This window comes from Melospiza melodia (genome assembly GCF_035770615.1).
Source record: "Melospiza melodia melodia isolate bMelMel2 chromosome 17 unlocalized genomic scaffold, bMelMel2.pri SUPER_17_unloc_1, whole genome shotgun sequence".
NCBI lineage: Eukaryota > Metazoa > Chordata > Aves > Passeriformes > Passerellidae > Melospiza > Melospiza melodia.
Genome location: NW_026948502.1, coordinates 264,195 through 287,677, shown reverse-complemented (window position 1 = coordinate 287,677; position 23,483 = coordinate 264,195). Strand labels below are relative to the sequence as shown.

The window sequence follows — 23,483 nt, the reverse complement described above, 5'->3', positions numbered from 1 at the left end:
TGGGATTTACTGGGATTTAATGGGAATTATTGGGAATTCCGGGTTTACTGGAAATTTCGGATTCACTGGGAATTTGGGATTCACTGGGATTTAATGGGAATTATCAGGAATTTGGAGTTTACTGGGATTTACTGGGTTTTAACGGAATCGTCGGGAATTTGGGATTTATTGGATTTACTGGGGCTTCGGAGTCACCGGGATTTAATGGGAATTAGTGGGAATTCGGGATTTAGTGGGGTTTCATGGGAATTATCAGGCATTCTGGGTTCACTGGGATTTACTGGGAATTCGGGATTTACTGGGATTTAAAGGGAATTATCAGGAATTTGGGATTTACTGGGAATTTGGGATTCACTGGGAATTTGGGATTTACTGGAATTTGGGATTTACTGGGATTTAATGGGAATTAGTGGGAATTCAGGATTTGCTGGGATTTAACGGGGATAGTCGGAATTCGGGATTTACTGGGAATTTGGGATTCACTGGGAATTTGGGATTTACTGGGATTTAATGGGAATTATTGGGAATTCCGGGTTTACTGGAAATTTCGGATTCACTGGGAATTTGGGATTTACTGGGATTTAATGGGAATTATCAGGAATTTGGGGTTTACTGGGATTTACTGGGATTTAACGGGAATCGTCGGGAATTCGGGATTTACTGGGATTCGCTGGGGCTTCGCAGTCACCAGGATTTAATGGGAATTAGTGGGAATTCAGGATTTACTGGGATTTCATGGGAATTATCAGGCATTCCAGGTTTACTGGGAATTTGGGATTTACTGGGATTTAATGGGAATTATCAGGAATTGGAGTTTACTGGGATTTAATGGCAATTATCAGGAATTCGGGGTTTACTGGGATTTACTGGGTTTTAACGGGAATTGTCGGGAATTTGGGATTTATTGGATTTACTGGGGCTTCAGGATTCACTGGGATTTAATGGGAATTAGTGGAATTCAGGATTTAGTGGGAATTCATGGGAATTATCAGGCATTCCAGGTTTACTGGGAATTGGGATTTGCTGGGATTTAATGGGAATTATCAGGAATTTGGGTTTACTGGTATTTACTGGGAATTCGGGATTTACTGGATTTAATGGGAATTATCGGAATTTGCAATTTACTGGGATTTACTGGAAATCACTGGGAATTTGAGAGAGCTCCATGATCTACCAGAAATTCCACAGAGTCCTGGGATTTAGCAGGAATTCAAAATTCCCTGGAATTTGGAATCCTTCCCATGGAATTTGGGATCGTTCCCAGTTAATTCCCAGGGAATTTGGGATCCTTCCCATGGAATTTGGGATAATTCCCATGGAATTTGGGATCGATTCCAGTTAACTCCCATGGAATTTGGGATCCTTCTCAGGGGAATTGGGATAATTCCCATGAAATTTGGGATCATTCCCATGGAATTTGGGATTGTTCTCAGTTAATTCCCATGGAATTTGGGATCCTTCCCGTGAAATTTGGGATCATTCCCAGTTAATTCCCATGGAATTTGGGATCCTTCCATGGAATTTAGGATCCTTCCCATGGAATTTGGGTCATTCCCACAGAATGGCTGAAAGGATCCCAAAATCCCCAATTTTGGACTCAGAGCCGTTTCCCCGTTCCAAAAATTCCAATTTTTTGTTGGATGTTGGTGGGAATTTAGGACTGAAATTTGGGAAAGGATTCCCAAGGGATCTGGGGATGGATGCAGGGGGAGGAAATTCCAGCACTTGCCTCTGCTCGAGCCTGAATTCCAATCTCCGTACCCTAAAAAACAGCAAAACCCCAGTCAGGCTCCCAAAATCCCCCAAATTTCCCCAAATTTCCCCCAAAATTCCCTCAAATCTGTCGGGAATCGGCCCCAGGAGCCCCAAATTCTGAATTTCCATCCAAGCTGGGAACCACTCTCAGCCCTGGGGGTTTGGGGGTGGTCAAGAAAAGGAAATTCCTGCTGGGAAATTGGGGGAAAAGGAGGAAAAACAGGAGAAAAGTCAGAAAAAGTGGGGAAAAAATGGGAAAGAACAGGGGAAATTGGGAAAAATGGGAAAATTGAGGAAAATGGGGGAAAAAGGGAAAAAAAGGGGGGGAAAGGGGGAGGGGGGAATGGGGAAAATGGGGAGATAATGGAGAAAAAATTGGGGGAAATGGAGGGGGAAATGGGAAAAATGGGGGAAAATAGGAAAAATGGGGGGGAAAAGGGGAAAAGGGAGGGGAAATGGAGAAAATGGGGAAAAAAAGAAAGGAAAAAAGGGGGAATAAGGAGAAAAAAAGGGGGAGAAGGGAAAAAGGGAAAAAATGAGAAAAAATGGAAGAAAAGAATAAAAATGGGAAAATGATGAAAAATGGGAGAAAAGGGGGAAAGGGGAAAAAACGAGGAAAAAAGGGGAGTAAAGGGGGAAAAAAGAGGAAAAAGGGGGAAAAACAGGGAAAAATTGGGAAAATTTGGGAAAAAACTGGGACAGATGGGAAAATATGGGGAAAACCAGGAGAAAACAGGAAAAAAAATGGGAAAGAATGGGGGGGAAAGGGGGAAAATGGGAAATATGAGGAAAAAAATGAAAAAATGGGAAAAAAGGGGGAAAAATCAGCAAAAATCAGGAACAAATTGAGACAGATGGGAAAATGTGGGGAAAACCAGGGGAAACAGGAAAAAATAGAAAGAAAACCCAGGGAAATGAGAAAAAAATGGGAGAAATTAGAACAAATTGAGAAAGAATTGGGAAAATGGAGGGGGGGAAATAAGAAAAATAGGGGAAATGGAAAAGAATGAGAAAAAAAAAGGGGGAAAAAAAGGGGAAAACCAGGGTAAAATGGGAAAAAAGGGAGTTGGATCCGTTCCTGCTGTTCCCGAAATTCCCCAGTGTAATTTCGGCCCTAATTAGCGGCTCCTCATTAGCATAAAAACCCAATTAAGGGGTTTGGGCGCTCCTTCCCCGCCTGCGGGTGGGAATTCTCCGGGAATATTGCGGGAATCGCTGCCCCGCCCCGCCAGGTGTGGCCCAGGTGATTAATGGAAAAATGGGATAAAAATGACAAAAAAATGGGATAAAACCGGGGAAAATGGGATTAAAATGAGAAAAAATGGGATTAAAATGAGAAAAAATGGGATAAAAACGGCTCGGGAGGGGTCGGGGTGGGAATAAACCCGGGCGGGGATGGAACCGGGAATTCCCGGGAGCGGGAGAGGCGAACGGGGCTGGACTGGGAGAAAATCCCGGTTTGGGTGCAAATTCCCGGGAATTTGGGAATTTAGAGTGCCCAAAGTGGGACCAGAAGAGGCGAACGGGGCTGGACTGGGAGCAAATCCCGGTTTGGGATCAAATTCCCGGGAATTTGGGAATTTACAGTGCCCAAAGCGGGACCAGAAGAGGCGAACGGGGCTGGACTGGGAGCAAATCCCGGTTTGGGATCAAATTCTCGGGAATTTGGGAATTTCCACCGTTCAAAGAGGAACCGGGAGAATCTCGATTTTGGGATCAAATCCCGGTTTTGGGACGGAATCCCGGTTTTTGAGATCAGCCCAGGAATTGGGGCTGTCCCGGTGCCCCCGGCCGAGCCCTCCCGCCCTTCCCGGGCCCCTCAAGGGACATCCCCGGTCCCGGTGTCGCCCCCGTCCCTCACAGACATCCCCGGTGTTCCACCCCGGTATCCCTTACGGGCACCTCCATGTCCTGGAATCCCCGGTCCCTCACTGACACCCCCGGTCGCCTCACGGACATCTCCGTGCCCCGGTGTCCCCGCAACGTGCCCGGTTCCTCAGAGCCCCCCCATCCCCATGTCCCGTTGTCCCCCGGTCCCCTCAAACACATCCCCGGGCCCCTCACGGTCACCCCCGGTCCGGTCCCTCAGGGTCCGCCCTCCATGTCCAGGAACCCCCCGGTCCCTCAGAGACACCCCCGGTTCCTCACGTCCCCCCCGGTATCTCCCGGTCCCCTCAAGGACATCGCCGTGTCCCAGTGTCCCCCAACGTGCCCGGTTCCTCAGAGCCCCCCATCCCCATGTCCCGTTGTCCCCCGGTTCCTCACGGTCTCCCCCGGTCCCTTAAGGTCCCCCTCTATGTGCTGGAACCACCCGGTCCCTCAGAGACACCCCAGGTCCCTCAGGGTCCGCCCTCCATGTTCAGGAACTCCCCGGTCCCTCAGAGACACCCCGGTCCCTCACGGTCACCCCCGGTCCCTCACGGTTCCCCCTCCATGTCCAGGAACCCCCCGGTCCCTCACGGTCATCCCTGGCCCCTCACGGTCACCCCCGGTCCCGGTGTCCCCCCCAGTCCCTCAGGAAAATCCCGCTCCCTCACAGACACCCCAAGTCCCTCACGGACATCTCCGTGTCTCAGTGTCACCCCAACGCCCCGGTGTCCCCCCGGTTCCTCGCGGTCACCCCTGGCCCCTCACGGATACCCCCGGTGTCCCCAAGTCCCTCAGGGACCCCTCCCCGTTCCCGCTCTGCCCTCACGGCTCCCGCCGAACCCCTCCCCTCAGGGCTCCCGGCCCGCCCGCCTCCCCCTCATGGACCCGCCGTGGCCCCTCACGGTTCCACCGCCCCACACCGACCCCAGCGGCCCCTCACGGTTCCGCTCCACACCGATCCCGGCGCTCCCTCACGGACCCGTCACCCCTCACCGACCCCAGCGGCCCCTCACGGTTCCCGCTCCACACCGATCCCGGCGGTCCCTCACGGACCCCGTCACCCCTCACCGACCCCAGCGGCCCCTCACGGTTCCCGCTCCACACCGACCCAGCGGCCCCTCACGGACTCGCCGCCCCTCACGGACCCCGTCACCCCTCACCGACCCCAGCGGCCCCTCACGGTTCCCGCTCCACACCAACCCCAGCCCCTCACGGTCCCACTGCCCTTCATAGACCCCACCGCCCCTCACGGCTCCCGCTCCTCACTGACCCCAGCGAGTCCCTCACGGACCCATCGCCCCTCACCGACCGCAGTGGCTTCTCACGGTTTCTGCTCCTCACCGACCCCGCCGCCCCTCACCGACCGCAGTGGTTTCTCACGGTCTCTGCTCCTCACCGACCCCGCCGCCCCTCACCGTTCCCGCTGCTCACTGACCCCAGCGAGTCCCTGACGGACCCACCGCCCTGACGGACCCGCCGCCCCTCACGGTTCTTTCCGCCCCTCACGGTTCCCGCCCTCACCGACCTCAGCGAGCGAGCCCCTGATGGATCCCTCCGCCCGTCACGGACCCCCCGCTCCTCACCGTCCCCAGCGAGCCCCTCACGGATCCCTCCGCCCGTCACGGACCCCGCCGTCCCTCACAGCTCCCGCTCCTCACCGACCCCAGCGAGCCCCAGACGGTTCCGGCCGCCCCTCACAGACCCCGCCGCCCCTCCCGGTTGCCGCTTCTCACTGACCCCAGAGAGTCCCTCACGGATCGCTCTGCCCGTCACGGACCCGCCGGCCCTCCCGGTTCTCGCTCTTCATAGACCCCAGAGACGCCTGACGGATCCCGCCGCCCCTCACGGACCCCTCCGGCCCCTCCCGGTCCCGGTGCCCGCGGTCCCTCCCGTCCCGGTGCCGCCCCCTCCCCTCACCGTAGCTCATGATGGCGGCGCCTCCTCCCCTTTCCCGGGCGGTAACGGCGCCGTGCTGGCCCCGCCCCCTCGCGCTGATTGGACGCGCCGCTCCGCCTCCCCCGCGATGATTGGTCCCCACGGGTCGCGCCTCCCATGGCAGCCGGCCGGCGTCGTTCATCGCATTTCCCGCGCTACGATTGGTGAAAATCAGAGTCTGCTTGATGAGGAGGCGTGGTTTCAGCAGCTTTGCTCTCCTATTGGACAGCTGTGCCGGCTTAGGACCTATCGCGTGACAGGCGCGCCTCTGGCCACGCCCCCTCGCCGCAGCACCGGCTGCTATTGGATGCCTGCGCCGAGGCCACGCCCCTTGTGGCGCCCTCACGTGGCCGCTGGCGGCGGTGCGGCGTCACCTGGGGTCACGTGTTTGTCACGTGCGGCGCGTGTCACGTGTTCGTCACGTGTGGGACGCGGGGACGGAGCCGGGGTCACCGGGGGGCTCCAAAACCTCCAAAAATCCCAAAAAAATCCCCAAAAAATGACCCCAAATCCACAAATAACGGCCCCAAATCCACCAATAACGGCCCGAAATCCCCGTCCAGTGCCCCCAAATCCCAAATAACCCCAAATCCACAAATAACGGCCCCAAATCCCCAAATAACGGCCCCAAATCCACAAACGGCCCCAAATCCCCGTCCCAGTGCCCCAAATCCCAAATAACCCCAAATCCCCAAATAACGGCCCCAAATCCCCGTCCCAGTGCCCCTAAATCCCAAATAACCCAAATTATAACGGCCCCAAATCCCCGTCCCAGTGCCCTAAATCCAAATAACCCCAAATCCCAAAAAATGACCCCAAATCCTTCCTGTGTCCCCAAATCCCCAAACAACACCAAATCCCGTCCCGGTGTCCCAAATCTCCCAAAAAAATGACCCAAATCCCGTCCCGGTGTCCCCAAATCCCCCAAAACACCAAATCCCAAAAAATGACCCCAAATCCCGTCCTGGTGTCCCCAAATCTCCCAAAAAATGACCCCAAATCCCGTCCCTGTGTCCCCAAATCCCCAAAAAATGACCCCAAATCCCTGTCCCAGTGTCCCCAATGTCCCCAAATCTCCATCCCAGTGTCCCCAATGTCCCCAAATCCCAAAAAATGACCCCAAATCCTAAATTCTCCCAAATTCCCTGGAATTCCCCAAATTTCCTGAATTTTCCCAAATTTCCTCCAAATTTCCCTGGAATTCTCCCAAACCCCCTGGATTTCCCCCAAAATTTTCCTTAAATTCCCCCAAATCCCCCGGGAATTTCCAAAATTTCCTTGGATTCCCCCGAAATTTCCACCAAATCCCCTCTGGATTTTCCTAAATTCTCCCAAATTCCCCTGAATTCCCCCAAATTTCCTTGGATTTCCCAAATTTCTTTGGATTTTCCCCAAATTTCCCTGGATCCATCCCAAATTTCCTTGGATTTTCCCCAATTTCCTCAAATTTTCCTCAAATCCCCCTGAATTCCTCCAAATTTCCTCAGATTTTCCCCAAATTTCCTTGGAATTCCCCAAATTTCCTTGGATTTTCCCAAATTTCTCTGGAATTCCCCCAAATTTCCTCGGATTTCCCCAAATCCCCTGGAATTTCCCAAATTTCCTTGGATTTTCCCCAAATTTCCCTGGAATTCCCCCAAATTTCCTCGGATTTTCCCCAAATTTCTCTGGAATTCCCCCAAATTTCCTCAAATTTTCCTCAAATCCCCTGGAATTTCCCAAATTTCCTTGGATTTTCCCCAAATTTCCCTGGAATTCCCCCAAATTTCCTCGGATTTTCCCCAAATTTCTCTGGAATTCCCCAAATTTCCTCGGATTTTCCCAAATTTCCTTGATTTTCCACAAATTTCCTGGAATTCTCCCAAATTTCCTTGATTTTCCCCAAATTTCCCTGGAATTCCCCCAAATTTCCTCAAATTTTCCTCAAATCCCCCTGGAATTCCTCCAAATTTCCTCGGATTTTCCCCAAATTTCCCTCCCAAATTTCCTCAGATTTTCCCCAAATTTCTTGGATTTTCCCAAATTTCTCTGGAATTCCCCAAATTTCCTCGGATTTTCCCCAAATTTCCTTGGATTTTCACAAATTTCCCTGGAATTCTCCCAAATTTCCTCAGATTTTCCCAAATTTCCCTGGAATTCCCCCAAATTTCCTCAAATTTTCCTCAAATCCCCCTGGAATTCTCCAAATTTCCTCAGATTTTCCCCAATTTCCCTGGAATTCCATCCCAAATTTCCTCAGATTTCCCCAAATTTCCCTGGAATTCCATCCCAAATTTCCTTGGATTTTCCCCAAATTTCCCTGGAATTCCCCAAATTTCCTCGGATTTTCCCCAAATCCCCTGGAATTCTCCCAAATTTCCTTGGATTTTCCCCAAATTTCCCTGGAATTCCCCCAAATTTCCTCGGATTTTCCCAAATTTCTCGGATTTTCCACAAATTTCCTGGAATTCTCCCAAATTTCCTCGGAATTTCACAAATTTCCCAAATTTCCCCCAATTTCCCCCAGTCCATGCAGAAACTCCGTTTTTTTCCCGGATTTCATCTCCAGAAGAATTTAATCCATCGTCCCCAGTGCCGGGTACAGGAACCGCCGGAAACGTCCCGAAAACGTGGAAATAAAATTTAAAAAAAGGAAAAAAAACCCCAAAAAAACAAAAACAAAAAAAATTTCCATTAAAATTCCTTCTGAAATCCGGAAGTTTGGGGGATTCCCAAATAAAAACGGAATTTTTTCCTTTTTTCCTTTGCTTTCTACACAAATCTAGAGTTTAAAAAAGTCGGGGTGAGGGAGGGAAAAAAACGGGAACGAAACCAAGAAAACAAAATAAAAAATCAAAAGGAAATTTGGGGAAAAACCGGAGCTGAATCCTCCTGGAATTTTTGGGGATTCCCACAGGATTTCCTCGGGAAAAATGGGAATTTTTGGGAATTCCCACAGGATTTCCTCGGGAAAAATGGAATTTTGGGGAATTCCCACAGGATTTCCTCGGGAAAAATGGGAATTTTTGGGAATTCCCACAGGATTTCCTCGGGAAAAATGGGAATTTTGGGGATTCCCACAGGATTTCCTCGGGAAAAATGGGAATTTTTGGGAATTCCCACAGGATTTCCTCGGGAAAAATGGGAATTTTTGGGAATTCCCACAGGATTTCCTCGGGAAAAATGGGAATTTTTGGAACATGCAACCCCGGAACTGAGGGAAATTCCGACATCTACGGGGCCACTAAAATAAAAACAAAACCAAAAAAAAAATCAGGAATTTTAGAATTTTAGGAATTTACAACTCTGCCAAGGGTCCAAATGTACAAAATGCACAGCGCTTCCCCCCGGGAATCCTGCTGGAAATTCTGGAAATTCTGGGAATTCCTTCTTTGGGATAAAAAAGGGAATTTTTCCGTTCATTTCCCGGGGATCGAGGGCAGAATTCCTGAAATCCCGCAGGGAATGCTCCGTGTGTGTGTTTGTAGTGCTTGCGGCTTTCCCAGCCCGAAAAAAAAAACCCCAAAAAAATCCCAAAATCGCCCCAAAAATTGGGCAGAACCCCCCGGGAAGGAGCCCCCGCTGGAATGCTGAATCCTCAGGGGGTTTGATTTGATCCATGGGTTATTTTTGTTGGTTTTTTAATGTGTGTGGGTTATTTTTGTTGATTTTTGTTTTAATTCCAGGGTTTTTTTGGAATTTTTGGGGCTCTCAGGCAGGGCCGGGGGCTCCGGGGGGGCCTCGCCGGGCGGCGGCTCCGCTTGGAGAAATTCATGTCGAGGATGTGGCGCTGCAGGTGCCGCAGCCACTGCTCCTGCACCGCCAGCGGGCCCTGGAACTGCACCTCGCAGAACCTGGGAATGAGAGAAAAATGCAGAATTTAGGGTTGGGGGTGGAACTGCACCTCGCAGAACCTGGGAAATAGGAGAAAAATCCAGAATTTAGGGTTTGGGGGTGAACTGCACCTCGCAGAACCTGCAAATGAGAGAAAAATGGAATTTAAAATGCAGAATTTATTGGGTGCAGGGTTTGGGGTTTGGGGTGGAACTGCATGGTTCTGGGTGCATGGAACTGGGTGGTTCTGCACCTCGCAGAACCTGCAAAATAGGAGAAAAATGGAATTTAAAATGCAGAATTTATTGGGGTGCAGGGTTCGGGGTTTGGGGGGTGGAACTGCACTGGCAGAACCTGCGAAATCACAGAAAAATGCAGAATTTAGGGTTTGGGGGTGGAACTGCACTGGCAGAACCTGGGAATGAGAGAAAAATCCAGAATTTAGGGTTTTGGGGTGGAACTGCACCTCGCAGAACCTGGAAATGAGAGAAAAATACAGAATTTAGGGTTTGGGGGTGGAACTGCACCTCTCAGAACCTGAAATGAGAGAAAAATGGAATTTAAAATGCAGAATTTATTGGGGTGCAGGGTTCGGGGTTTGGGGGGTGGAACTGCACCTCGCAGAACCTGCAAAATGAGAGAAAAATGAATTTTAAATCCAGAATTTTGGGTTTGGGGGTGGAACTGCACCTCGCAGAACCTGCAAATGAGAGAAAAAATGGAATTTAAAATGCAGAATTTAGGGGGAGATTCAGGGTTTGGGGGGTTCGGGGTTTGGGGGGTGGAACTGCACCTCGCAGAACCTGGGAAATCAGAGAAAAATGGAATTTAAAATGCAGAATTTAGGGGGAGATTCAGGGTTTGGGGGTTCGGGGTTTGGGGGGTGGAACTGCACCTCGCAGAACCTGGGAAATCAGAGAAAAATGGAATTTAAAATGCAGAATTTAGGGTTTGGGGGGTGGAACTGCACCTGGCAGAACCTGGGAAATAGGAGAAAATGCAGAATTTAGGGGGGTTCGGGGTTGGGGGGTGGAAGAGCGGGGAAAATTGGGAGAAAGCCCCCAGAAAAGGTTGGAAAATTGGGAAAAAGCCCCCCAAAAAGGTTGGAAAATTGGGAAAAGCGCCCAGAAAAGCGCCCAGAGCGTGCCCACCTGCACTTGAGGGTGTAGATGTTGCCCACGAACTTGACGAGCGAGGTCTGGGGCGGGCGCGGCACCAGGGCGGGCACCGGGCGCACGCGCGGCGGCGGCCGCGGCTCCGGGAGCTTCCGCGGGAACTCGGCGCCGGGCTCGGCCTCGCGCGGCAGCGGCGGCTCCAGGGGCCGCGCCTGGCGCCGCTCGAACTCTGCCACGGGGCAAAATCTGGGGTTACGGGGGGCTGCGAGGGTCCCTGGCACGGGTATGGGCACGGGTATGGAGCCCAGTGCCAGCCCCAGTTTCCCATTCCCAGTTTCCCATTCCCAATCCCATTCCGGCTCCAGGGGCAAAATCTGGGTTACGGGGGGCTGCGAGGGTCCCTGGCACGGGTATGGGCACGGGTATGGAGCCCAGTGCCAGCCCCAGTTTCCCGTCCCCATTCCCAATCCCATTCCGGCTCCAGGGGCTGCGCCTGGCGCCGCTCGAACTCTGCCACGGGGCAAAATCTGGGGTTACGGGGGGGCTGCGAGGGTCCCTGGCATGGGTATGGGCACGGGCATGGATCCCATCCCCATTCCCAGTTTCCCATCCCCATTCCCAGTTTCCCATCCCCATTCCCAGTTTCCCGTCCCCATTCCCAGTTTCCCGTCCCCATTCCCAGTTTCCCGTCCCCATTCCCAGTTTCCCATCCCATTCCCATTCCCAGCCCCATTCCGGCTCCAGGGGCCGCGCCTGGCGCCGCTCAAACTCTGCCACGGGCAAAATCTGGGGTTACGGGGGGCTGCGAGGGTCCCTGGCATGGGTATGGGCACGGGCATGGATCCCATCCCCATTCCCAGTTTCCCGTCCCCATTCCCAGTTTCCCATCCCATTCCCAGTTTCCCATTCCCAGTTTCCCGTCCCCATTCCCAGTTTCCCATCCCCATTCCCATTCCCAATCCCATTCCGGCTCCAGGGGCCGCGCCCTGGCGCCGCTCGAAACTCTGCCATGGGGAATTTGGGGTTACGGGGGGCTGCGAGGGTCCCTGGCACAGCTCTGGGCACGGGTATGGACCCCAGTGCCAGCCCCAGTTTCCCATCCCCATTCCCAGTTTCCCATCCCCATTCCCATTCCCAATCCCATTCCGGCTCCAGGGGCCGCGCCTGGCGCCGCTCCAACTCTGCCATGGGGAATTTGGGGTTACGGGGGGGCTGCGAGGGTCCCTGGCACGGTTATGGAGCCCAGTGCCAGCCCCAGTTTCCCGTCCTGTCCCCGTCCCCAATTTCACAGCCCCAGCCCCATTCCCATCCCCAGATTCCCATCCTGTCCCCAGTCCTGTCCCTGTCCCAATTTCACAGCCCCAGCCCCATCCCCAATCTCCCAATCCTGTCCCCATTCCCAATTCACAAGCCCCATTCCCATTTCTCCCACCCCAAACCCCATTTTTCCCATTCCCAACCCCCCAATTCCCCTTTCCCCACCACTCAGGGCTGAAGTTGCCCCTCTGCTCCTCCACCTTCACCACCCTCATTCCCATTCCTGACCCCATTTTCCCCATTCCCAAACCCCACAAACCCCACAATTCCCACCCCAAACCCCCCAAACCCCCCAAACCCTACAAATCCCATTTCTTCCCACCACTCACTGCTGAAGTTGCCCCTCTGCTCCTCCACCTTCAGCACCCCTCATTCCCATTCCCATTCCCCATTCCCATTCCCCATTCCCATTCCCCATTCCCTGCCCCACATTTCCCATTCAAACCCCATTCCCAACCCATAAATCACATTTTGTCCCATTTCCCCCCAATCCCATCACTCACTGCTGAAGTGGCCCCTCTGCTCCTCCACCTTCACCACTCCTCATTCCCATTCCCATTCCCATTCCCCATTCCCAGCCCCACAATTCCCACCCAAACCCCATTTTTTCCATTCCCAAACCCCCCAATTGCCCTTTCCCCATCACTCACTGCTGAAGTTGCCCCTCTGCTCCTCCACCTTCACCACTCCTCATTCCCATTCCCATTCCCCATTCCCAATCCCACATTTCCCACCCAAACCCCACATTTCCCATTCCCAGCCCCACATTTCCCATTCCCAGCCACACATTTCCCACCCCAAACCCCATTCCCAACCCCATAAACCACATTTTTCCCATTTCCCTCAATCCCACCACTCACTGCTGAAGTTGCCCCTCTGCTCCTCCACCTTAACCTCTCCTCATTCCCATTCCCATTCCCAAACCCACAATTCCCACCCCAAACCCCATTTTTTCCATTCCCAACCCCATTTTTTCCATTCCAAACCCCCAATTCCCCCAACCCCACCACTCACTGGTGAAGTTGCCCCTCTGCTCCTCCACCTTCACCACTCCTCATTCCCATTCCATTCCCCATTCCCAGCCCCACAATTCCCACCCCAAACCCCACGTTTCCCACCCCAAACCCCATTTTTTCCATTCCAAACCCCATAAATCACATTTTTTCCCATTTCCCCCCCTCTCCCCACCACTCACTGCTGAAGTTGCCCCTCTGCTCCTCCACCTTCACCACGCCCAGACGGCGTGCCCAGCGCCCCGCTCCGCTCCCTCGGGGCCCTTGCCGCACTCCCCCAGCGCCGCCTCGGCCGCCAGCCCGCCCTTGGGCAGGAAGGGCACGGCCAGGCCCCGCGCGGCTCCCGCGGGTGCGCCGAGCTGCGGAACTTCTTGGAGAAGGGGCGCCCGCCCTGGATGTAGCTGCGGTAGGCGCCGGCCTTGTGCGGGCGGTGCCGGATCCACTCGCGCAGCGTCTCGATGGGCGAGCCGTTCACGCACCACTCGGTGACGCCGAACTGCCGCAGGTGCGCCCGGGCGTGGCTGGCCAGCGCCTTCCTGTCTCAAAGTACAGCCCGCACAGCTCGCAGCAGCTTCTGCTGCTGGGAAGTACAGAAAAACAAGAAAAAACGGCATTAAAATTGGGTTAAAATGGTGAAATGGGGTATGGGCAGTGCCTGAACTGCCGCAGGTGCGCCCGGGCGTGGCTGGCCAGCGCCTTCCTGTTCTCAAAGTACAGGCCCGCACAGCTCGCAGCAGGCTTCTGCTGCTGGAAGTACAGAAAAGCCAGAAAAAACAGGATTAAAATTGGGTTAAAATGGTGAAAATGGGGTATGGGCAGTGCCGAACTGCCGCAGGTGTGCCGGGCGTCGCTGGCCAGGAGTTCTCAAAGTAGAGCCCGCACAGCTCGCAGCAGGGAGGACATGGAAAAATGGCGAAAAAAAATGGGGAAGAAAAGTGAAAGATTTGGGAAAAAAATGGAAAAAAAAGGGGAAAAAAAGAGAAAAAGCATCTGCTCTCAGCCAGTGGCAAAAACATGCCAAAGATGTCCCAAAGATCCAAAAACCATCCCAAAACGATCCCGAAGATCCCAAAGCCACCCCAAAGATCCCAAAACCATCCCTAAACCATCCCAAAACCCCAAAAAATCCTGTGATTTCCCCCCAACACTCACAGGCCTCGTGCAGCGCCTTGGCCTTGAAGCCCAGCTCGAAGCCTTTGTGCTCGGCCTTGCCGTGCCCACCCAGCCCATCCCAAAACCACTCCAAAACCATCCCAAATCCATCCTAAAACCACCCAAAACCACCTCAAAACCCCAAAATTCCCAGTAATTCCCCATGGCACTCACAGGCCTTGTCGTGCAGCGCCTCGGCCTTGAAGCCCAGCTCGAAGCCTTGTGCTTGGCCTCGCCGTGCCCGCCCAGCCCACCCCAAACCCATCTGAAATCCATCCCAAAGATCCCAAAACCACCCCAAAGATCCCAAAACCATCCCTAAACCACCCCAAAGATCCCAAAACCATCCCTAAACCTTCCCAAAACCCCAAAAATCCCGTAATTCCCCCCCACACTCACAGGCCTTGTCGTGAAGCGCCTTGGCCTTGAAGCCCAGCTCGAAGCCTTTGTGCTGGGCCTCGCCGTGCCTGCCCAGCCCACCCCAAAACACCCCAAAACCATCCCAAAACCATCTGAAACATCCCAAAACCACCCCAAATCCATCCTAAAACCACCCAAAACCACCTCAAAACCCCAAAATTCCCAGTAATTCCCCATGGCACTCACAGGCCTTGTCGTGCAGCGCCTTGGCCTTGAAGCCCAGCTCGAAGCCTTTGTGCTTGGCCTTGCCGTGCCCACCCAAAACCACACCAAAAACCACCCCAAAACCATCCTAAACCCCTCCCAAAGATCCCAAACCACCCCAAAGATCCCCAAACCATCCCAAAACCCCCAAAATCCCGTGATTTCCCCCATGGCACTCACAGGCCTTGTCGTGCAGCGCCTCGGCCTTGAAGCCCAGCTCGAAGCCTTTGTGCTTGGCCTCGCCGTGCCCGCCCAGCCTACCCCAAACCCATCTGAAATCCATCCAAAGATCCCAAAGCCATCCCAAAGATCCCAAAACCATCCCTAAACCATCCCAAAACCCCAAAAATCCCGTGATTTCCCCCTATGGCACTCACAGGCCTTGTCGTGCAGTGCCTTGGCCTTGAAGCCCAGCTCGAAGCCTTTGTGCTTGGCCTCGCCGTGCCTACCCAGCCAACCCAAAACCAGCCCAAAACCATCCTAAATCCATCCCAAAGATCCCAAAACCACCCCAAAGATCCCTAAACCATCCCTAACCATCCCAAAGCCCCAAAGATCCCGTAATTCCCCCCCCACACTCACAGGCCTTGTCGTGCAGCGCCTTGGCCTTGAAGCCCAGCTCGAAGCCTTTGTGCTGGGCCTCGCCGTGCCTGCCCAGCCCATCCCAAAACCACCCCAAAACCATCCCAAATCCATCTGAAACATCCCAAAACCACCCCAAATCCATTCAAAAACCACCCAAAACCACCCCACAGATCCCAAAATTCCCAGTAATTCCCCCCAACACTCACAGGCCTTGTCGTGCAGCGCCTTGGCCTTGAAGCCCAGCTCGAAGCCTTTGTGCTTGGCCTCGCCGTGCCCGCCCAGCCTGTCCGTGTCGCCCAGGGGTCTCTTGGCAGCCAGGAAGGCTCCGGGGCCGCCCTTGGAGCCCAGCGGTGCCAGCGCCAGCCCCGAGCCCGCCTTGCCCAGGGCCAGCCCCGGCGGCAGCGCCTTGCCCGGCCCCGAGGGCGCCTTGGGCTCCTCCTCGCACAGCCCGGGCCCGGCTCCAGCCCGGCGCCAGCGGCGGCTCCTTCTTGATGAGGCAGGGCTTGATTTCTTCCTGAGGATTTCCCGCAGCGTGTCGATGGGGGAGCCGTTCACCGACCACTCGGTGACGCCCATCTGGCGCAGGTGCGAGCGCGCGTGGCTGGACAGGCCCTTGCGGTTCTCGAAGAACTCGCCGCAGAACTCGCAGCGGATGTCGCGCACCGGGTCCGCCCTGGAGGCTGCGGGAGAGGGGAAATTCCAGAATCAGGGATGGATGGAACTCCCTGGATGGGCTCAGAGTGTCCCCAAAATCCCCAGGACGAGCCTCAAGAACTCGCAGCGGATGTCGCGCACCGGGTCTGCCCTGGAGGCTGTGGGAGAGGGGAAAATTCTGGGATTAGGAAGGGATGGATGGAACTCCCTGGATGGATTTTAGAGCCTCAAATATCCGGGGTTAGGTCCCAAAATCTCCAGGGTGAGCTCCCAAAGATCTCCAGGATGAGCTCCCCAAAATCCCTGGGATGAGCCCCAAGAACTCGCAGCGGATGTCGCGCACCGGGTCCGCCCTGGAGGCTGCGGGGAGAGGGGAAATTCCAGAATCAGGATGGATGGAACTCCCTGGATGGGCTCAGAGTGTCCCCAAAATCCCCAGGACGAGCCTCAAGAACTCGCAGCGGATGTCGCGCACCGGGTCCGCCCTGGAGGCTGTGGAGAGGGGAAAATTCTGGATTAGGAAGGGATGGATGGAACTCCCTGGATGCGATTTTAGAGCCTCAAATATCCGGGGTTAGGTCCCCAAAATCTCCAGGGTGAGCTCCCCAAAATCTCCAGGATGAGCTCCCCAAAATCCCTGGGATGAGCTCAAGAACTCGCAGCGGATGTCGCGCACCGGGTCCACCCTGGAGGCTGTGGGAGAGGGGAAAATTCTGAGATTAGGAAGGGATGGATGGAACTCCCTGGATGGGATTTTAGAGCCTCAAATATCCGGGGTGAGCTCCCAAAATCCCCGGGATGAGCTCCAGAATCCCCAGGACGAGCCCCAAGAACTCGCAGCGGATGTCGTGCACCGGGTCCGCCCTGGAGGCTGTAGGGAGAGGGGAAAATTCCAGAATTAGGGATGGATGCGACCCCCTGGATGGGCTCAGAGCGTCCCAAAATCTCCAGGATGAGCTCCCCAAAATCTCCGGGATGAGCTCCCCAAAATCCCCAGGATGAGCTCCCCAAAATCTCCAGGATGAGCTCCCCAAAATCCCCGGGATGAGCTCCCCAAAATCTCCGGATGAGCTCCCAAAATCCCCAGGATGAGCTCCCCAAAATCTCCAGGATGAGCTCCCCAAAATCCCCAGGATGAGCTCCCCAAAATCTCCAGGATGAGCTCCCCAAAATCCCCAGGATGAGCTCCCAAAATCTCCAGGATGAGCTCCCCAAAATCTCCAGGATGAGCTCCCCAAAATCTCCAGGATGAGCTCCCCAAAATCTCCGGGATGAGCTCCCAAAATCTCCAGGATGAGCTCCCCAAAATCTCCAGGATGAGCTCCCCAAAATCTCCACGGTGAGCTCCCCAAAATCTCCAGGATGAGCTCCCCAAAATCTCCAGGATGAGCTCCCCAAAATCCCCGGGATGAGCTCCCCAAAATCCCCGGGACGAGCCCCAAGAACTCGCAGCGGATGTCGCGCACCGGATCCGCCCTGGAGGCTCCGGGAGAGGGGAAATTCCAGAATTAGGGATGGAAACCCCTGGATGGGCTCAGAGCGTCCCAAAATCATCAGGATGAGCTCCCAAAAAGCCAAAGGGTGAGCTCCCAAAATCTCCAGGATGAGCTCCCGAAAATCTCCAGGATGAGCTCCCGAAAATCTCCAGGATGAGCTCCCCAAAATCTCCAGGATGTTTTCCCCAAAATCTCCGGGATGAGCTCCCCAAAATCTCCAGGATGAGCTCCCCAAAATCTCCAGGATGAGCTCCCCAAAATCCCCAGGATGAGCTCCCCAAAATCCCCAGGACGAGCCCCAAGATCTCGCAGCGGATGTCGCGCACCGGGTCCGCCCTGGAGGCTGCGGGAAGGGGAAATTCCAGAATTAGGGATGGATGGAACTCCCTGGATGGGCTCAGAGCGTCCCCAAAATCCCCAGGATGAGCCCCAAGAACTCGCAGCGGATGTCGCGCACCGGGTCCGCCCTGGAGGCTGTGGGAGAGGGGAAAATTCTGGGATTAGGAAGGGATGGATGGAACTCCCTGGATGCGATTTTAGAGCCTCAAATATCCGGGGTTAGGTCCCCAAAATCTCCAGGGTGAGCTCCCCAAAATCTCCAGGATGAGCTCCCCAAAATCCCTGGGATGAGCCCCAAGAACTCGCAGCGGATGTCGCGCACCGGGTCCACCCTGGAGGCTGTGGGAGAGGGGAAAATTCTGAGATTAGGAAGGGATGGATGGAACTCCCTGGATGGGATTTTAGAGCCTCAAATATCCGGGGTGAGCTCCCCAAAATCTCAGGATGAGCTCCCCAAAATCCCCGGGATGAGCTCCCAAAATCCCCAGGACGAGCCCCAAGATCTCGCAGCGGATGTCGTGCACCGGGTCCGCCCTGGAGGCTGCAGGAGAGGGGAAAATTCCAGAATTAGGGATGGATGCGACCCCCTGGATGGGCTCAGAGCGTCCCAAAATCTCCAGGATGAGCTCCCCAAAATCTCCGGGATGAGCTCCCCAAAATCTCCAGGATGAGCTCCCCAAAATCCGTGGCCGGAGCTCCCCAAAATCTCCAGGATGAGCTCCCCAAAATCTCCAGGATGAGCTCCCAAAATCTCCACGGTGAGCTCCCCAAATCTCCAGGATGAGCTCCCCAAAATCTCCAGGATGAGCTCCCCAAAATCTCCGGGATGAGCTCCCCAAAATCTCCAGGATGAGCTCCCCAAAATCTCCAGGAGGAGCTCCCCAAAATCCCCGGGATGAGCTCCCCAAAATCTCCAGATGAGCTCCCCAAAATCCCCGGGATGAGCTCCCCAAAATCCCCGGAACGAGCCCCAAGAACTCGCAGCGGATGTCGCGCACCGGGTCCGCCCTGGAGGCTCCGGGAGAGGGGAAATTCCAGAATTAGGGATGGAAACCCTGGATGGGCTCAGAGCGTCCCAAAATCGTCAGGATGAGCTCCCAAAAAGCCAAAGGGTGAGCTCCCCAAAATCTCCAGGATGAGCTCCCAAAATCCCCGGGATGAGCCCCAAGAACTCGCAGCAGACGTTGCGCACCGGGTCCGCCCTGGAGGCTGTGGGAGAGGGGAGAATTCTGGGAAAGGGGAAAATTCTGGGATTAGGGATGGATGGAACTCCTTGGATGGGATTTTAGAGCCCAAAATCCTTGGGATGAGCTCCCCAGAATCCCCGGGACGAGCCCCAAGAACTCGCAGCGGATGTCGCGCACCGGGTCCGCCCTGGAGGCTGCAGAGAGGGGAAAATTCTGGGATGAGGGAGGGAAGGAAAATCCTGGGATGGCATCTCAGCGTCTCAAATTCCTGGGATGATCCCTGAACCCCCAAATCCTTGGGATAAACCCCTCAAATCCCCAAAAGCACTCACAGAGGTTGAGCAGCACCACCTCGTCGTGGCCCTGGCATGGATCCCAGCTGCCCAGATGCCCCAAATTCCTGGGATGAACCCCTAAACCCCCCAAATTCCTGGGATGAACCCCATAAATCCCCCAAATTCCTGGATGAACCCCTAAACCCCTCAAATTCCTGGGATGAACCCCAGAAATCCCATGACAAACCCCAAAAGCACTCACAGAGGTTGAGCGGCGCCATCTCCTCGTGGCCTGGGACGGATCCCAGCTCCCAAAACCCACGAGAAAACCCCCAAAACCCCAAAATCTCTCCTTAAACCCCAAAAGCACTCACAGAGGTTGAGAAGCACTCTCTCCTCATGGCTCTGGAACAGATCCCAGCTCCCCAAACCCACGAGAAAATCCCCAAAACCTCAAAATCTCCGCTTTAAACCCCAGACCCACTCACAGAGGTTGAGCGGCACCACCTCGTCATGGCCCTGGCATGGATCCAGGGCTCCCTGGCATGGATCCCAGCTGCCCAGATGCCCCAAATTCCTGGGATGAACCCCTAAACCCCCCAAATTCCTGGGATAAAGCCCTAAACCCCCCAAATTCCTGGGATAAACCCCTAAACCCCTCAAATTCCTGGACGAACCCCAGAAATCCCCATGACAAACCCCAAAAGCACTCACAGAGGTTGAGCGGCGCCATCTCCTCACGGGTCTGGGACGGATCCCAGCTCCCAAAACCCACGAGAAAACCCCCAAAACCCCAAAATCTCTGCTTTAAACCCCAGACCCACTCACAGAGGTTGAGCGGCGCCATCTCCTCGTGGGCCCTGGGATGGATCCCAGCTGCCCAGATGCCCCAAACTCCTGGGATGAACCCCCAAACCCCCCAAATTCCTGGGATAAACCCCCAAACCCCCCAAACTCCTGGGATGAACCCCATAAATCCCCATGACAAACCCCAGAGCCACTCACAGAGGTTGAGCGGCGCCATCTCCTCGTGGACCTGGGACGGATCTCAGCTGCCCAGATGCCCCAAATTCCTGGGATAAACCCCCAAACCCCCCAAATTCCTGGGATAAACCCCCAAACCCCCAAACTCCTGGGATGAACCCCATAAATCCCCATGACAAACCCCAGACCCACTCACAGAGGTTGAGCGGCGCCATCTCCTCGTGCGCCGCCCAGGCCGGGTCCGGCGGCGCCGGCGCCTCCCGGGATGGATCCCGGCTCCTCCTCCTCCTCCTGCTGCTGCTGCTGCTGCTGCCCCAGCCATCAGCTCCCGCTTGATCTCCACCCTGAGCTGGTCCTGCTTCAGTTTCTTCTGCAGCGAGGGCGCCGAGAGCCCCGGGAACATTTTCCTGGCCGTGGGCGGCGGCGGCGGCGGCGAGGAGGCGGCGCCGGAGGGACTCAGCGGCGCCGGGAGCTTCTTGCCCAGCCCCGGGGGCAGGTGCAGCTCGGGGGGCGCCCGGGGCGGCTCCAGCGGGGCCAGCCCGCCCAGCAGGCTCTTGGGCAAGGCCTTGGGTGGCCGGGGCGGCGGCGGGTGAGGATTTCCCGCAGCGTGTCGATGGGCGAGCCGTTCACGTACCACTCGGTGACGCCCATCTGGCGCAGGTGCGAGCGCGCGTGGCTGGACAGGCCCTTGCGGTTCTCGAAGAACTCGCCGCAGAACTCGCAGCGGATGTCGCGGCACGGCTCCGAGCCCGAGGCTGGAACACAGGAAAATGGAAGAGAAGGGGTTAAAAAATGCTGGTAGGGGTTTGGGGGTTCCGAGGAATTCCCCGCAGAACTCGCAGTGGATGTCGCGGCACGGCTCCGAGCCCGAGGCTGGGAACACAGGAAAATGGAAGAGAAGGGGTTAAAAAATGCTGGTAGGGGTTTGGGGGTTCCTGAGGAATTCCTTGCAGAACTTGCAGTGGGTGTCGCGGCATGGTCTGAGCCCGAGGCTGGAACGGGGGAAAAAAGGGTTAAAAAATGCTGGTAGGGGTTTGGGGGTTCCCGAGGAATTCCGAGGCTGGGAACGGGGCAGAAAAGGGTTAAAAAATGCTGACAGGGTTTGGGGGTTCCTGAGGAATTCCTTGCAGAACTTGCAGTGGGTGTCGCGGCATGGTCTGAGCCCGAGGCTGGGAACGGGGGAAAAAAGGGTTAAAAAATGCTGACAGGGGTTTGGGGGTTCCCGAGGAATTCCCGAGGCTAGGAACGGGGAGAAAAGGGTTAAAAAATGCTGATAGGGGTTTGGGGGTTCCCGAGGAATTCCCCGCAGAACTCGAGGTGGGTGTCGAGGTGGGTGTCGAGGCATGGTCCGAGCCAAGGCTGGGAACACAGGAAAATGGAAGAGAAGGGGTTAAAACATGCTGGTAGGGGTTGGGGGTTCCCGAGGAATTCCCGAGGCTGGGAACGGGGGAGAAAAGGGTTAAAAAATGCTGATAGGGGTTTGGGGGTTCCCGAGGAATTCCCGAGGCTGGGAACGGGGCAGAAAAGGGTTAAAAAATGCTGACAGGGGTTTGGGGGTTCCTGAGGAATTCCTTGCAGACTTGCAGTGGGTGTCGTGGCATGGTCTGAGCCCGAGGCTGGGAACGGGGAAAAAGGGTTAAAAAATGCTGACAGGGGTTTGGGGTTCCGAGGAATTCCCGAGGCTGGAAACGGGGGAAAAAGGGTTAAAAAATGCTGGTAGGGGTTTGGGGGTTCCCAAGAAATTCCCCACAGACCTGTCATGGCACAGCTCCGAGCCTGAGGATGGAAATGGGGGGAAACGGGAGAGAAGGGGTTAAAAAATGCTGGTGAGGGTTTGGGGCTGTGGGGATTCCCAGGAAAGGGATTTGGGGGTTCCCGAGGAATTCCCGAGGCTGGGAACGGGGGAAAAAGGGTTAAAAAATGCTGACAGGGGTTTGGGGGTTCCCGAGGTTGGAAACGGGGGAAAAAGGGTTAAAAAATGCTGAAAGGGGTTTGGGGGTTCCCGAGGAATTCCCGAGGCTGGAAACGGGGGAAAAAGGGTTAAAAATGCTGATAGGGGTTTGGGGGTTCTGAGGAATTCCCGAGGCTGGGAACGGGGGAGAAAAGGGTTAAAAAATGCTGGTGGGGGTTTGGGGGTTCCCGAGGAATTCCCGAGGCTGGAAACGGGGAGAAAAGGGTTAAAAAATGCTGAAAGGGGTTTGGGGGTTCCTGAGGAATTCCCCGCAGAACTCGCAGTGGGTGTCACAGCACAGCTCTGAGCCCGAGGCTGGGAATGGCACAGAAGGGGTTAAAATTTGCTGGTGAGGATTTGGGGTTGTGGGGATTTTTGGGGTGGTGGGGATTTGGGATAAAAGGATTTGTGTTCCTGTCCAGGGGGTGTTTGTGCCAGGAGGAGGAGGAGGAGGAGGAGGAAGAAGAGAAGGAGAAACAGCAGCAGGAGGAGGAGGAGAATGGGTAAACCCCGGAGAATCCCATTAAGCCCCAGTAAAACCCCACTAAACTCCATTAAACCCGAGATAAAACCCCACTAAACCCCACTAAATCCCAACAAAACCCAGTAAAATCCCACTAAACCCCACTAAATCCCAATAAAACCAGTAAAATCCATTACACCCATTAAATCCCAATAAAACCCAACAAAACCCATTAAACCCACTAAATCCATTAAACCCCAACAAAACCCAACAAAACAAAACCCCAATAAAACCCAATTAGAACCCCACTAAACCCCACTAAATCCCAATAAAACCCAGTAAAAACCCCATTACACCCACTAAACCCCATTAAATCCCAATAAAACCCAACAACACCCCATTATAACCCCATTACACCCCACTAAACACCATTACACCCCAACAAAACCCAACAAAACCCCAATAAAACCCAATTAGAACCCCACTAAACCCCACTAAATCCCAATAAAACCCAGTAAAACACCATTACACCCCACTAAACCCCAATAAAACCCCCATTACACCCCACTAAACCTCATTAAATCCCCATAAAACTCAGTAAAATCCCATTACACCCCACTAAACCCCACTAAATCCCAATAAAACCCAGTAAAAACCGCATTACACCCCATTAAACCCCATTAAATCCCAACAAAACCCAGTAAAAACCCCATTACATCCCACTAAACACCATTACACCCCAATAAAACCCAGTAAAAACCCCATTCCACCCCACTAAACCCCACTAAATCCCAATAAAACCCAGTAAAGACCCAATTACACCCCACTAAACCCCATTAAACCCCAATAAAACCCAACAAAAAACCCATTACACCCACTAAACCACATTAAACCCCAATAAAACTCAGTAAAATCCCATTACACCCCACTAAACCCCACTAAATCCAATAAAACCC

At 54.5% G+C, this 23,483-nt stretch overlaps 2 protein-coding genes across 2 annotated transcripts in view; both read right to left on the bottom strand.

The window, feature by feature from the left end:
• Positions 1-6,159, bottom strand: part of LOC134432987 (A-kinase anchor protein 8-like) — a 40,038-nt gene extending 33,879 nt beyond the window's left edge. Inside the window, exons 1-2 of the mRNA XM_063181864.1 lie at positions 5,542-6,159; positions 1,730-1,762 (exon numbers count right to left, since the gene is read on the bottom strand). Of these exons, the coding sequence (XP_063037934.1) occupies positions 1,730-1,762; positions 5,542-5,701 (193 nt within the window). The 5' untranslated portion in view covers positions 5,702-6,159. The remainder of the gene's footprint in view (positions 1-1,729; positions 1,763-5,541) is intronic.
• A 2,612-nt stretch (positions 6,160-8,771) lies between these two features.
• Positions 8,772-23,483, bottom strand: part of WIZ (WIZ zinc finger) — a 63,015-nt gene continuing 48,303 nt past the window's right edge. The window contains 12 exon segments of the mRNA XM_063181862.1: positions 8,772-8,782; positions 9,248-9,298; positions 9,301-9,392; positions 10,524-10,716; positions 12,455-12,490; positions 12,812-12,834; positions 13,012-13,357; positions 13,360-13,391; positions 15,381-15,858; positions 20,310-20,370; positions 20,415-20,681; positions 20,684-20,868. Coding sequence (XP_063037932.1) covers positions 8,772-8,782; positions 9,248-9,298; positions 9,301-9,392; positions 10,524-10,716; positions 12,455-12,490; positions 12,812-12,834; positions 13,012-13,357; positions 13,360-13,391; positions 15,381-15,858; positions 20,310-20,370; positions 20,415-20,681; positions 20,684-20,868 — 1,775 coding nt within the window.